This window comes from Argentina silus, assembly GCF_951799395.1.
Source record: "Argentina silus genome assembly, chromosome: 1".
Classification (NCBI taxonomy): Eukaryota; Metazoa; Chordata; class Actinopteri; order Argentiniformes; family Argentinidae; genus Argentina; species Argentina silus.
In genome coordinates this window covers 14,643,087-14,658,600 of record NC_139655.1, presented here as the reverse complement: position 1 = coordinate 14,658,600, position 15,514 = coordinate 14,643,087, and the positions used below count along the sequence as shown (strand labels likewise).

Sequence of the window (15,514 nt, the reverse complement as noted above, 5' to 3'; positions counted from 1 at the left end):
ATTTATGCAACAGCGCCCGCCGATTTCATAAATAATCAAAATCATGATGTCGATATGAGAAATAGAATAACGCATAGTAGCTTGGCAACCACAGCCATTTCATTGCCTATAGTAGGATACCCCTCCACCCTCCCCGCGTATCCACCCCGCCCCCACACCCAAATCTGTCCTTTATGTCAAAGCCTTTATGTGGCCCTTATCCGGAACCTTGAGTTCGACTGCACATTCTTAGCATTGTGAAAAATAATAAATGCATCACAATGGCGGTGCCTAAAAACTGTCATATAGCCTAGACTACTACCCCCCCCCCCCCCCCCCCCCCCCAAAAAAAAAAGAAAAAAAAGAAAAGAAAAGTAAAATGTTCATCTCGTGTGATGGTGGTGAGTCAATTCTCATTGATGATTGGATGAATTTGCGGTCATATCCATATTCAATTACACCGGCATTAAGCTTATACATGGCAAGGCTTTATGAACGCTTAGCCTACACATTTGCGATTAAGGCTACATTACACATTCAAACTAGAGCGGTTCCGTGACGATGCCATAATGATATCGCTTTATCTTTTATAATCCCTTATTGCTCAATCTCTTGGGTAAATTCCTTAATTTGAGCCACACAAAATGGCCGATAAGAATAGAATGCTGGGGATAGTGGGATGTTATAGGAGAAAAGACTTGGTAGAGGCACAGATCAAGGACAACGTGGAGGAACCGATCACAATGGTACAGTAAGGTATCAATGTTGATATCTATAGAAAATAGGATTTGAAAAAAAAAAAAATCAGTATAAGACTCAAAATATTACAGAAATCACAATGATCGATCATATAGATACCGTGATGAATGATCAATAAGAGCAATGTGACCAATGTCTATCGGCGCGATTTTCGGCTGGATTCTCTTACCGTTAGTGAAGCCCGGAGGTCTCGTGCTAGTGTTGACGGTCAGCAGGTGTATTGCCAGGTGCGAGAGATGATGGTTACAGCGGCGACTGTTCAATTTCAGGATAAAAGCCTAATTCTACCGGCAACCGGCTTGAGCTTTCAATATAAGAGATTACTGTTAGGCCCCTCCTACAACCCTCACCCCCTCGTAGTAGACAATCTATCCCCAACTAGCCTACCCACCATCACCAGTAGCCCCCACCCCCTCTCTTCCTTCCCTCCCTCCCTCCCTCCCTCTCTCTCTCTCTCTCTCTCTCTCTCTCTCTCTCTCTCTCTCTCTCTCTCTCTCTCTCTCTCTCTCTCTCTCTCTCTCTCTCTCTCTCTCTCTCTCTCCCTCTCTCTCTCTCAACCAAATTGAATCCAATATATTTCTAATTCTATGCAGTGTTGACATGGCAACAGATGACAGGGGCTATAGCTAATGATAATTGAATACTGGACATTGACTAAGGATTAAAAAGAAGAAAAAATGAATAGTACATGAGACATGAATAGTACGTATAGGAAACATATACACAAGAAATAAAATAGGCTATTACCAGACGCTAATCAGATAGGAATGCTGTGTTGTCTGGGAGAATGCACTGCATTATATTATCACATGAAATTGTCAATGAACTTTCTGTCAGTGAATTCATGAATACCAATTGCCACATGATTTATTCATTGTGTCATAAAGCCTGCATTGACTAAAGTGCTCATTGTAAAGCACTATGGATTGTTTGAAAAATGCTACACATATACAGTTAATTATTATTGTTGTTGTTGTTGTTGTTATTATTATTATTAATAATAGTAATAATAACAAGAAGAAGAAGAATAACATTGTTATAGTTATTTTGCATATTTCCACATTCCAAAAGGCTTCGTTCTAAACAAATAAACATTTGTGAGAAAAACACTCTAGGCTATTTCAATGATTTAGTTGTTCTGTGTACAATAACTTAATCGTTAACGTAAGCAGAACAAGTGTGTATCATCATAGGGAATAGCAGGTGTACTGTAAAAGAAACCCAGCCTAGTGCGCGCTGCGCGCCATGGTTCGTGGTAATTTCCGCCAACAGAGCGCAATGTGGTGTGTAGGCCTGTTGACGGCAGGTTCAGTAGAGAGGATAAGAGCGACTCGTCTTGGAAATTGTGGGGATAACAGCTGTGCGGGTATCATATGAATGCACAGGATGACCCCGGTAATCTCTTTATCTTCTGAGCTTTGTGTAACTCATCGGGTTCCACTGTTCTCGAAATACAACATGTTCGATTCTGACGATTGGGTGAGGTTTGAATGAAATAAGGTCACTCGTGGTCGTTCGCAATTTACACTGTTAAAGTTGAGAAGAGATTATGCCTTATAAAGAATCAAATTCACAAACGAAAATCGCCTATAAACTAGTGGGACTGTGAATGTAGACTGCACAAGTAGGCTATTCTTATGATTAGCAATACCTATAAATCGATTAGTAGACATCTAAACAACAGAAAGACCTCTTATCAATTACATTGGAGTGAAAGTGTTTCAGGCTTTTTTTACATTTGAGCAGAAGGTTTCAGAATGGACCTTAAAGATTATAGTCAGAGAAACAGATGTACAGTAACCAAAAATACACCACCTAACCTCTAACATAATTCCTACTACATACCTGTGTGTGTGTGTGTGTGTGTGTGTGTGTGTGTGTGTGTGTGTATGTTCATGTGTGCAAACAGTGCCCCGCCACTTAACCTTTAACACAATTCCTACCACATACCTGTGTGTGTGTGTGTGTGTGTGTGTGTGTACAGATATGGGACTGACAATTCTAAGGCAACAGCAATACAGTTTAAATCAACACCAAAATGTGAAGAAATCTGAAGAAATATCCAATAGACTATCTCCTAGAGGTTACCATATACCCGCAAGCCCAGGAAGTGGCCCAGGAAGTGGCATCATCATTTGGTACTCTATAGTGAGCAGCCATCCACTAGGCTGGGACAAGACTGAGAGCTTCACTTTACTGTGAATATACAGAGAAGAGAAACAAAGCACAGTGTTAGCCTGGTCCCAGCCTGCAGCAGGGATGCCTAGTCAGCAGCCCTGAGAAGGAACTCCACTAAAGGGCTTGGCTGGGCATGAGATATTATTGTTGTCCCCCACCGATGAAATTGGAGAGGGGACTATGATTTGGTCTCTGTCCATTTGTATGTTACAAGCTTCTTCTCCGACACCACTAGGACAGTGTTGATGAAACTTCTGTGAATGATGGGTCTTGCCATGAAGAATATTTAGGAGTTTCGAGGTGACACTGATTCATCATTAAACACGTCATAATAGGGTGCAAAGTGGAGAGCTAGGAGTGTAGCCTAATACAGTAGGCATATACAGTGCTGCTTGAAAGTTTGTGAACGCTACAGGGATGGTCATTATTTTTGTATAAAATATAAAAAACTTGAACTTATAAAATCTTTATCTAAACCCCAATTCATAATAAAGACATAAATCTAAATAAAGGACACAAACAAACAAATATGATATATTTTCATTGTTTATTTAAAGAAAGTGGTTTATTTAACAACAACTCAGATTTCATGTGTGCAAAAATATGTGAACCTCTTCAGTCAATAGCTTGTGGCACCTCAAGTCTCATATAGCCACTAATCAGTCTCTGACATCTGTTTTGAGGGATTTTTGCCCACTCCTCCTTACAGAACTCAGCCAATTGAGTGAGGTTTGATGGCTGTCGGGCATGAACTACCCGCTTCAGGTCTTGCCACAGCATCTCGAGTGGATTTAGGTCAGAACTTTGACTTGGCCAATCCAAAACACAAATCTTCTTTCTCCTGAGCCATTCTTTGGTAGATTTGCTTGAATGCTTTGGGTCGTTGTCTTGTTGGAAGACCCATTTTCAGCCCAGCTTTAGCTCCTTGATTGATGGCTTGACGTTCTGTTCAAGAATCTCCTGGTATACCTCAGAATTCATGGTTCCCTTATGCGGGGTTGTCCAGGTCCAAAGGAGGAAAAGCAGCCCCAGATTTGACATTCCCACCACCATGCTTGACTGTTGGGATAAGGTCCTTTTGGTGGTAGGTAGTGTTGGGTTTTCACCAAACATAGTGGTTTTGATTGTGACCAAAAAGGTCAATTTTGGACTCATCTGTCCAGAGAACGGATTTCCAGAAACCTTCAGGCTTGTCCAGGTGATCTCTGGCAAAGTTAAGATGGGCAGTTTGGTTCTTTTTTGACAGCAGAGGCTTCTTTCTAGCAACCCTCCCATGAATGCCATTTCGATTCAATGTTTTATTTATTGTTGAAGCATGCACAGTTACCTGAGATGCAGCAAGGGAGGTCTGCAAATCTCTAGATGTTATGTTTGGGTTGGCTTTTACCTGATTTATTATTTTTCTTGTGGCTCTTGGGGATATTTTGGAAGGGCGTCCACTTCTAGGCCGAGTTGCTGTCATGTTAAATGCTCTCTATTTGTAAATTATTAGCCTCACAGTGGACTGATAGAGCTCAAATCTTGTTGAGGTGGTTTTATAGCCTTCCCCACACTGATGAGCTCTCACTCTTCCTGATGTCCTCTGAGATCTCCTTTCCTCTCAGCATGGTGTGTTTTGCATTCACCTGTATGGGGAACACAAAACTGACCAGGTTTCTTATCTCTATTTATCAGAGTCCCGCCCAAACTCTTTCCTAAAGAACTCTCCTTTGATTGGTTCATTTGGTCCCCAATTATTTACCTACCTGATTTTACGCAACTTGGGGTTCACTTATTTTTGCACCTGCACAAATTTCTTTATAATTTAGTTTTTCTACTACACACATGATTTCCTCTAAACCAACATATGGAATTGGTAAATATAAACCTGTTATATCAGACAAAAAAGATATATGGTAAAAACTAAAAACATCTATAATTGCACAAGGGGTTCACATACACTCATTAAACACTTTATTAGGAACACCTATACACCTTCTCATGGTGGAGGTGGTGTAATGGTGTGGGGAATGTTTTCTTGGCACACTTTGGGCCCATTAATACCAATCCATCGCTTGAATGCCACAGCCTATTTGAGTATTCTTGCTGACCATGTGCATCCCTTCATGGCCACAATTTACCCATCTTCTAATGGCTACTTCCAGCATGATAATGCACAATGTCATAAAGCAAAAGTCGTCTCAAACTGGTTTCATGAACAAGACAATGAGTTCAGTGTTCTTTAGTGGCCTTCCCAGTCACCAGATCTCAATCCAATAGAACACCTTTGGGATGTGGTAGAACGAGAGATTCACAGCTTAAAAATGCACCTGAATGCAATTATGTGCAATTATGTCATCATGGACCAGAATCTCAAAGGAATGTTTCCAACATCTAGTGGAATCAATGCCACGAAGAATTGAGGCTGTGTTGAGAGCAAAGGGAGGCCCTACCCAGTATTCATATAGTGTTCCTACTAAAGTGTTGGGTGAGTGTACTTTCAAGCAGCACTGTAGCCTTACAGATTTGGGAATAATACTTTGAGAAATCAACACAAAGCTCGAAGAAGCAAGACTGCTAAACCGATCAATTAAGCACTACAGGTTCTTGTGAATTTTCATTCTGGCTACGAATGCAGCTGTAGGACTGTAGCCTAATGCAGTAGGCCTGTACCTAACGAATTTGGGAATAATATTTGGTGAGTGAAGTCTGTTATGCAGAATAAATACTGACACTTGGCATATACCAATAGAGTTAGTACGATAGTAGCCTAATTGCACAAAAAGTGATTGTAAAAAGTTCATGAATAAACATCTTGCTTTATGCACAGGCTTCAATCCATTACTCTCCTTTTATAGAAGGGCGCTAAAATCATTCGTATTGTACACTTGGTTTGGTTTGGTTTGGTTTCAGTCATGATATATTAAGTGTATTGGAGCTTTCTTGACTAGACTGACTCCCAGCAGTTAACCCCAGGATTAAATATCCTGTTTCAAGTCAGCTGTCACACCTGACCTCTGAGGTCACGGTCGGCAACGGTCTGTTCATCCCTCTCACACTGACACACATCACTCCCTCCATCACACACCCATCACTTAGTCTTAGGCCAATGTCATATATGTGTTATTAGCTATTTCATTTGACCTTGTCCTTGATTCATATCATATCATATCTTCAAAGGTCTGTTTATCAGCAGCATTTCAGTAACAGATGGACTTGTATATCCTCCATAGGTTTTTCTCATGCCTGAGGGGAGAGGACCTTATGTGTGTCATTTGAGTTATTTTGGATACACAACCGGGACAGTGAGGATTTATATATAGACTAGGGGAGAGAGAGAGAGAGAGAGAGAGAGAGAGAGAGAGAGAGAGAGAGAGTGTGCACGTGCACATGTGGTGTGTGTGTGTGTGTGTGTGTGTGTGTGTGTGTGTGTGTGTGTGTGTGTGTGTGTGTGTGTGTGTGACAGAGAGAGAGAGAGATAAAGAGAGGAAGAGAAGAAAGTGTTATCTAAATATAACTGTTGTGATCACAGTGAGACTATTAAACTTTAGGATAGGCGGCAGGGACAGAGGGTCCTTATCTCTGTTACAGCAATGCACCATTATCTGCTCCAGTGGATAGAGACAGTCACGAAGCAGGACTACATCATCATCATAGTGCGTAGACTGCAGACGGTGCAGGACAATCATTGTACTTACCTGATACCTCTCTGTGTTGTGTTTTATTTCACTTTAATTTGTTCAGGAAAAAAAAAATGACAAGTTGACTCATAGCTCTTCTCTTTGAGAAATTCTTTGGTTGACCTTGCCAGATGAGAGTCGTGCGTAATCGTTATTGCGCTTCCCAGCCAGAAGGTGGCGATAGTGTACTAGTCTGCTGTATCTGAGTCACATCAACTCCACTCGTTTTCGGTGCATGCCCTTTCCTCTTAAAACAAATGATAGTCGACCGAGCGTGTACTGTATTTGCAATTTCTTATCATTATTAATTTCGTAACCGACTACTGTATTGCAATTCGTAAGATATTCCGGGCGTTTACATAAATGTATGTATCTAGTTTTCAAGTTAGTTTTAAATAAGTTTATTTTTTCACAAGTTAATATTGATAGCGTGGCCGAGCGGTCTAAGGCGCTGGATTAAGGCTCCAGTCTCTCCGGGGGCGTGGGTTCGAATCCCACCGCTGTCAGCATTATTTTGTCACAGAAGCAAAATCTCGTGAATTGTTTAATTGTATGTATATATTGAATGCGTCTTACATCCAAGTCACATATTTTGCAAGTGGATATGCGTAGGTTACATTTGACCGAAAGCGTTCTTGGCGTGTCTTTTGGCCCGTCCTTTTTGGACGTGCGGCTCTCCATAGTGTAATGACACAGCTGTCAAATGGACAAAACGTGTTGCCTTCGTAGTAGCTCGTTAGCGACTAGCGACAAGATAGGAAGAACTGATACATCAGCCTTTGTGGAAAAACGTTGCAATTACAGGTAAACAACACAATTCATTGTTAATTTGCAGTTTATTTGAGGTAAAACCAATAAAGCGCTAGTTCCAGCTTATGTTATGGTAACTAACTTGCTATACTAGCTAGATTCCAAGCCAACTCGCACGATGAAGCCTCCGTCGCGTCAGCGATCCCAACCGAACCGCTATTTGAATAAGAAACCTGAACTTAAACGGCAGCTGACCAAAAATAAACTGGTTTGCAAGGGATGGAATCAGACGGAACAGCGAACCCTCATACAGGGTCTCAAAAAGCAAAGCAAGACCGATGCCGGGTGCAACGGTGAGATACACCTAGCTGAATTGAAAGAAAAACTACCCAAGAGATCCATTCGAGAGGTAAACAATAGCACGTGCCTCGCCTAAATTCCTTGAATTGAACTGAGATGAATAAATGTGTGTGTGTGTGTGTGTGTGTGTGTGTGTGTGTGTGTGTGTGTGTGTGTGTGTGTGTGTGTGTGTGTGTGTGTGTTCACTACACACTAAAAGCGTTGCTGTATATGACATAACCAATGTTGTCGTTTGCTCTCCCCCAGATCGAAACGCTGTTGGCGGCCCTGAAGAACCTTGTGATCCGAGGGGTCGCGCAGCAGGTAATGCGGCAGAGGCGGGAGCAGAAGAAGGCCAAAGTGCCCATTGAGTTGTGGGCGGAGATGGCAGCAGATATGGCTGGGATTCTGGAGGAGCCCATCACTACTGCTTTCTCTCAGGTTTGTTTTGTTTTTCAGAATCAGAATCAGAATTCTTTTATTTGGGTTAGGATTAGGGGTTAGGGTTATATTTGCACATACAGGAAATTGACGGTGAGGTTGGTGCATGGACACAAAAAACAAATAGCAAATATTGACAAGAAATTTACAAAATAGCAAAACATTAACAGAATAGCAATAACAAATTTACAAAAAAGAGCAGCAGAACAATACATTGTGTAGGCTGTGTGAGACTAAGTGGCAATGAGGCTAGAGGCTGTGAAATGGTTGTGGGGCATGTACACTATAATTAGAATAATTTTAAATAATTATAAATTACACTGTCAATGCATTGTGTGTGTGTGGGGGGGGGGGGGGTGGAAGTCCCAGTCAGTGAGAGGCAGGGGGCTTGTTTGTGAGCCCCACTGCCATGGGGAAGAAACTGTTCAGGTGGTGCGAGGTTTTAGTTATGATTGACCGGAACCTTTTGCTGGATGGAAGTCTCTGGAAGAGGTTATAACCAGGATGGGAAGGAGCAGCGATGATTTTTCCTGCTGGCCTACTGGTCCTGGAGTGGAACAGGTCCAGGAGAGACGGCAGGTTGAAGCCGATGACCTTCTCGGCTGACCGAATGATCCGCTGCAGTCTGCCTTTGTCCTTGGCAGTGGAGGCAGCGAACCAGACGGTGTGGTTCTCCTATTGTGAATGCTTGTGCTTGAGGGCAATTAGCCCCATCTGTTACTAGGCTTTTGTACATTTTAAATGTCGGTCTTGTATAGGCTTATATACACAACATTCACATTTAATCCTAGTCGTGAATGGGGCTAGAGGGCAATGTGTTGTGTACAGGCTACAGGATGAGGGTTCTTCTGGTCCCAAATACCTGATATACCAGTTGTCTTTGTCTGGACATCATTCAAATTCAGATTGTAGCTGTTGATAACTTGCGACCTTGGTGTGATATGACAAATCTCTCTTTCTCCCTGTCCCACCCTCCCTCCCTCTAGATGCTGGTCATCTCCTCCACAGAGCCTTGCAGCTTGAGGAACTCTGACCCTCCTTGTATGGACAACTCTGAGATGCACATCTCTGCCAACTCACGGACCATCCCACTCAGACCCATGCCTGTGCCCATGGCCCACCCACTGTTTAAGCCCACCCAGATAATAATAGCTAAACCCCCTTACATATCTCCGGGTCAAGCTACTCTGTCCCCAGTCCCCACTGGGACTTGCAACAGCCCCATAGTGGTTTATACCACCACACCTCAACCATCTCCCCTCACACCAGGCCCTACTGGTGCCGCCCAGCCGGCCTCAACTGAGTCTGGTCTCACCAGCCGGGGGGGCACAGTAGCCAGTCTACCAGCCACTGATGCACAGTCTGGCTACTCTGTCTCCCACAACCCCAGTCAGCCAGCAGCAGGGGCTTCCACCACGGCCTTTGTGACTGCACCATTGTTACTGCCCCCCTCTGCCACTGTGACATCATCACAGCCCCCCTCTGCCACTGTGACATCATCACAGCCCCCCTCTGCCATTGTGACATCATCACAGCCTCCTTCTGCTTTCCCTTCTGGAACTGCTTCCATATCCATTGTGACAGGATCCTCCATGGCCATCGTGAAATCATTACAGCCCCACTCTCCCATTGTGAAATCATTACAGCCCCCCTCTGCCATTGTGACATCATTACAACTCCCCTCTCCTTTTGTGACATCATCACAGCCCTCCTCCGCCTCTTCTTCTGGAACCAGTGCACCTCAGCCTCAGTTGAACCCCCAAGCTAATATCTTCATGTCCAGTGTCCCTACCCAGCTGTGTTTCCCAGCTGTGTTTCAACCAGCAGTAACGACTACCCAAGCCATCTCCAGTGTGTCAAGCCAACAGCCATCCTCTCATGCCCCCTCTGCCTCAACCACGACACCGCACACTAAATTTGGACGTCCAAGTAAATTTGCCCAAGAGGACCAACCTAGGGCCAATCTAGGGCTGAGGTGTATTGTTGATTTTGAGAAGATCTATCGGTACCTAAGCACGGTCCACAAACCGAACCAAGAGTATACTCTAACTCCCATGGGTAAGTGTGAGTACCGTTGTATGGCATATGTGCAGTTCTGTGTGTCTCTGTTTATAGTAATAATAATAATCCAGATAATGATCGCAGTTATATTTGAAGCTGATATTTAGTTCTCCTGAAGATGTATTGCTTTCTCATCTCTTCTCCTCTTCAGTGTTGAGAGATCTGTCTTCCTGCCACATACTCCATTGCGTACCTCTCTCACCACAAGTTTTTCAAAGATACACGACCAACATTTTATTGGTAATTGTTTACTTCAAATGTTTTGCTAAAATATTGTTGTCCCTCCTCCCAGAGAGCGCTGTGGTGTTGGACCTACTGATGTCTCTGCCTGAAGAGCTCCCTCTGTTGGATTGTGCCCAACTGCAGCAACACATGATCCAGGTACTGTAGACATAATATCCTAACAAGTGTACAGTAAACATAGTGTCCCCCATGAATATGTAGCGCCCCTCTATAAAAGGAGAGTGATGGAGAAGCTTGAGAATGAAGCAAGATGTTTATTCATAAACATGTTTTACTATGACACTCCGGTTGTAACTGTTTTACAGTGCTGTGTCCCCTTTGCGCACAGGGAGGACTTTGCTCTTGGTGCGACTACCTTCTGTGACCAAATAGAAAAATAATTTGGGTGCCATTAGGCTACCATCATCCTAACTCTTTATTGATATAAGACATCTTTGCTTCAAATACACATTTCACCAATAGGCTAAGACAAAATATTTGCACTGGCTATAAACCTAGGTTACACAACTCTGGTTTCCGTATTGCTATAGGCTAAGTGTCGGTATTAAATTATGCTGCATAACAGACTTCACTCACAAAATGTGCATTAGGCTACACTACTACAGCTGCATTCATAGCCAGACTGAAAAGTTACCGGAATGTGCTTATGTGTAGTGCTTATCATTGTCTGTCTTGCCTACTGCATTAGGCTACACTCCTATCTCTCCACTTTGCACCCTATTATGATGTTTTTAATGATGAATTGGCGTCACCTCGAAACTTCTAAACAATCTCTATGGCAAGACATAGGAAGCAGGCAAGCATCTTTGTCCATAGTTAGTTATCAAAATTAGGCCAATCAGTGTAAATTTGTAAATGCCGCATCTGTATGGCAAGACGCCTGGATGTAAAGCCTGTGACACACGAACGGAAAGAATGTTGTGACATACGAACAGACAGAGACCGATCATAGTCCCCTCCCCAATTTCATTGTGGGGGACAAGGCTAGGCTACCCTATCCCCATTCTAACCCATTGCAGAGGGAATGTTAAACTGCCCTCAGTTCAGTGTCTACGAGCCACTTCTACCTACTCCTCCGAAGTGCTCCCCCAGAATAATGAAGAATAAATCAGGATTAGACATAAGTGATGTCATAAGAGACCAGGAAGTACACAGTGTAGCCAAAGCAGTTCCTATGCTTCCATTCAGTTCAATCAGTTCCATTCACTGGTAGTTCCATATCATATACATGCTCCTAAGGCAGATGCAGGTTACCTCTTGGGGCATCTTGAGACCTACAACTGAACTCCTCTCGTTCTAGGTACATGCGCAACTCTCATCCCCTGTGGTAGGAGCAAAGAGGACAGAACATCAAAGCCATGAGGGGGGAGGGCAAGACGGTGGCGGGGCGTTGGGAGAGGCAGCACCTGCTGCTGCTCAGGACCCCCCCAGTCAGAACGGAGACATGGGGGCCCCACTTCAAACACAGCAGAGCTCAGTGATTGGTCGAGATCCAGATGGTCGGGAAGGGTACAGGGTGGATTCTACCAATGAGGGCCAGGCTGCCTCTGCAACGGAGGCACACGGCAAGCTGGTCGCCGGAGGAGCTTCCCATTCTGTTGCTATGGACAGTATTGGATCGCAAAGGAGAGCAGGGCAACAAGCAATTACTAATGCTGCAACACCCACACAGGCTGGTAGACATGGCCTGAGCCAATCAGCTGCCACCAATAAGACATCTAGCCAATCAGAGAACACTGGCAAGGTGAAACCTTGGGAGAAGGCAGGTGTCTGTCCCCTCAACCCATTTATGGTGCCTCTGAAGCTGTTGGCACGGCGATAGGCTCAGTCAGTCAGTAGAATGGTGTTGCCATGACATCCATTTTGTATACATTCACATTGAGAGAGGATACTAAATGGCGGACCTTCTCAAGGATTCCATAGCTTGTTTATAAGCATTTACTTGATTCGTTAAAAAAGCAATGGTGTTTCAGGATTGCTTTCCAAGGTGCTTCAGCATCTCTTTTGCCTTCATTTGTGCTTTATTGGACCACTTTTTCATTGGTCTCTTGTCAGTGTGAGAAATGACAGTTAATGTTCGGAACTTGTATAGTGTGTGAATACTTTATTTATATTAAGGACAGTTTTGTATTACAATATTGGTTCGATGTTGCAGATATTAAAATATGTAAATAAATAAAAATAAATAAGTAAATAAATATTTTTTGGTGCATGGAGTTGGCATTTCACTCTAAAACTTTGATTGCATTGACGTGAGCTCACTTATTCCCATTGGTGCAGCAAAAAAAGTACTTCCTGTTTGTTGCTATTTCATTCTGCATATTTGCTCAATATTTACTTCATGTCCTCTAGGCTATGAGCATTCACTTGTAGCAACATGTGTCTTATACAGTGCCTATAGAAAGTCATCATACCCTGTGAAATCTTTACCTTTTGTCACATTACACCCTGGAAATTAAAATAAATCAAATCTAACTTTTTTGAGCTGTATGTACACATTATAACCCTCATCATCAAAGTGAAAATAAACATTTTAAAAATTCTGGACAATTATTAAAAATTAATTAGTGAAATACCTGGTTTGGTTAAGTGATCAGCCCCTTAGAGTATACCATTATAAACCTGCTCAGGTGCAACCAATCAACTTCCAGATCAAACACCAGGCTAATTGCCCCCCACCTGACATCAATTGTAGTGGTTTTGATTACTTCAGAATAAAACCAGCTGTTTCTTGAGGATTCCACCATGGTTGGAAAAGTACTTTCAAAAGGCCTCCGGGATACAGTTGTAGGAAGGCACAAGTTAGGTGAAGGCTTCAAAAAGATTTCGAAGGCTTTAGCTATCCCTCTGAGAACTGTTCAGAGCATCATTAAGAAGTGGAAGGCGTATGGCACCACCAACACCTTGCCTAGATCAGGCCGTCCGTCCAAACTGGATGACCGAGCCAGGAGGACATTGATTAGAGAAGCTACCAAGAGGCCAAAGGCAACTTTATGGCTGGGACTGGTCTGTCTGTGCATGTGACAATCTCACAAGCTTTACACAAAGCTGGCCTGTATGGCAGGGTAGCAAGAAAGAAGCCTTTTCTGAAAAAGTGCCACAGTCAGTCTCGTTTGTGCTATGCAAAAACACACCTGGAAGATTCTGTTGCCATGTGGAAAAAGGTTTTATGGTCAAACGAGACTAAGATTGAACTTTTTGGACTGAACTCCAAGCGCTATGTTTGGCGAAAACCAAACACAGCACACCACCCAAAACACACCATACCTACTGTGAAGCATGGTGGTGGCAACATTATGTTGTGGGGATGTTTCTCTTCAGCGGGGACTGGGCAATTGGTCAGGATTGAAGGGAAAATGGATGCTGCCAAGTACACCCAAATTCTTGAGGACAACCTGCGTCCCTCTGGTAGACAGCTGAAGATGGGCAGGTCATTGACCTTCCAACACGACAACGATTCTAAACATATAGCCAAAAGAACAACGCAGTGGCTTAAGGATAGGAAGGTGAATGTCCTTGAGTGGCCAAGTCAGAGCCCTGACTTAAATCCGATAGAAAGTCTGTGGATGGACTTGAAGAGAGCAGTCCATCGCCGCTCACCACGGAATTTGACTGAACTCAAGGCAAATATTCTCCAATCTAGGTGTGCAAAGCTAGTAGAGACATATCCAAACAGATTGATGGCTGTAATTGCAGCAAAAGGTGGCTCTACAAAGTATTAAATCAGGGGACTGATGACTTTTCCAACCCTGTTATTCTTGTTTTTCTATGTTATGTATGTATATGTTATGTATAAACAAAGTAGCCTACAAATCATTTTTATCAATGAATGGAAATTCAAGATTGTAAACACTAGCACAGTACACAGACTCACACTGGGCTAGTTAATGATTGCTCAGGACTCCACCTGTTGTCTAACAGATTATTGAGTGGTTGATATTTGTTCTAGTGGTAACCAACACATTCAGCTCTATTCAACTAGCCAGTCCTGCTTCGGCATGTTCTTGCGTGTGTTTGAGCAAGGCCTCAGCATACCGTCCTGTTGACGGGTGATTGAGGTTGTAAATCACAAATTTATGTGCTGCATCTCATTTCTCCACCCCTCTCCTGGAGTATGCACTTGTAGAAGTGGTGTAAGCATCTGCTCTTACTGTACATCAATCTATTCTCATTTGAATCCATGTGGGGGAGTGTGGCTGGCCGGCCCATGACAGAGTGGATGCAGTGTAAGCGGGCGCTGGCCTTGTCCTTTCCATGTGTTTTAGATGTGCCGGGGGCCTCAGGTCAACTGCTTTATGCTGATTTTCTCCTACTGTTTTACTGTATCAGTTTTTCAGTTTGCAACAGCCTCTAATCTTGTGTTGTCCGAGGGGCTCTGAGCCCCTCAAAACTAGACTCCAGTTCCTAAATTCGTCCATGCTGAGTCTACTCCACCCTATATCCTGGTCCTTGCCGCCCCACCCGGGTCTCACCAGAAAGCTGCCCTTTACTATAGACCCCTGAACTCTTGTACTACACCACATTCCACATTAGTTTACTGCACCAGATCAGCCAGAGGATGATGGGTCCCCCTGGAGTCTGGTTCCTCTCAAGGTTTCTTCCTCTGAGGGAGTTTTTCCTTGCCACTATAACCTATAATTTTCTCCCGTCTTCCTTGGCTTACTTTTGGGCATCTATGATTTGGTGTTAGATCATATTGTTTGTATTGTATTTTATTGTTTATATTGTTTAGTATTATTTTTGTTGTGAAACATTTTGTGACATTTGTCTATGTAAAAAGCCCTATACAAATAAACTTGATTGATTGAATGTACAAGTGCATGCTTCAGAAGAAGGGTGGATAAATGGGATGCAACCATTTATCACTGTGTACGAAGGTGATAGTGGGCCAGGGATTAGTTTCCTGAAGTGATACTGATCCTTTTCTCAACCCAAATAGCGTTCATTCGCACACAGAAGATTGATCTACAAACATCAATTTTACAATACTGGTACTGTCTCACGGCTTTGCAGCTGAGTTGGCAGGAGAAATTGAGCACTACTTAAGCTAAAAACCTTTCAGGAAACTCACCCCTGATGATCAAGACACTTGCAAAGCATAGGAC

At 43.2% G+C, this 15,514-nt stretch overlaps 1 protein-coding gene across 2 annotated transcripts; it reads left to right on the top strand.

Annotated features, from left to right (window-relative positions):
* Positions 1–7,284: 7,284 nt before the first annotated feature.
* On the top strand, positions 7,285–15,186 carry snapc2 (small nuclear RNA activating complex, polypeptide 2). Of its 2 annotated transcripts, XM_083676986.1 has the most exons (6): positions 7,285–7,379; positions 7,480–7,734; positions 7,932–8,105; positions 9,092–10,163; positions 10,459–10,547; positions 11,710–15,186. In XM_083676986.1, the coding sequence occupies exons 2-6, from the start codon at positions 7,504–7,506 to the stop codon at positions 12,229–12,231; spliced, it is 2,088 nt and encodes a 695-aa protein (XP_083533112.1). In that variant the 5' UTR covers positions 7,285–7,379; positions 7,480–7,503; the 3' UTR covers positions 12,232–15,186. The 2 variants fall into 2 exon arrangements, with proteins under 2 accessions (XP_083533112.1, XP_083533113.1); XM_083676987.1 differs by lacking the exons at positions 7,285–7,379; positions 7,480–7,734; positions 7,932–8,105 and adding an exon at positions 8,476–8,769.
* The last annotated feature ends 328 nt before the right edge of the window (positions 15,187–15,514 follow it).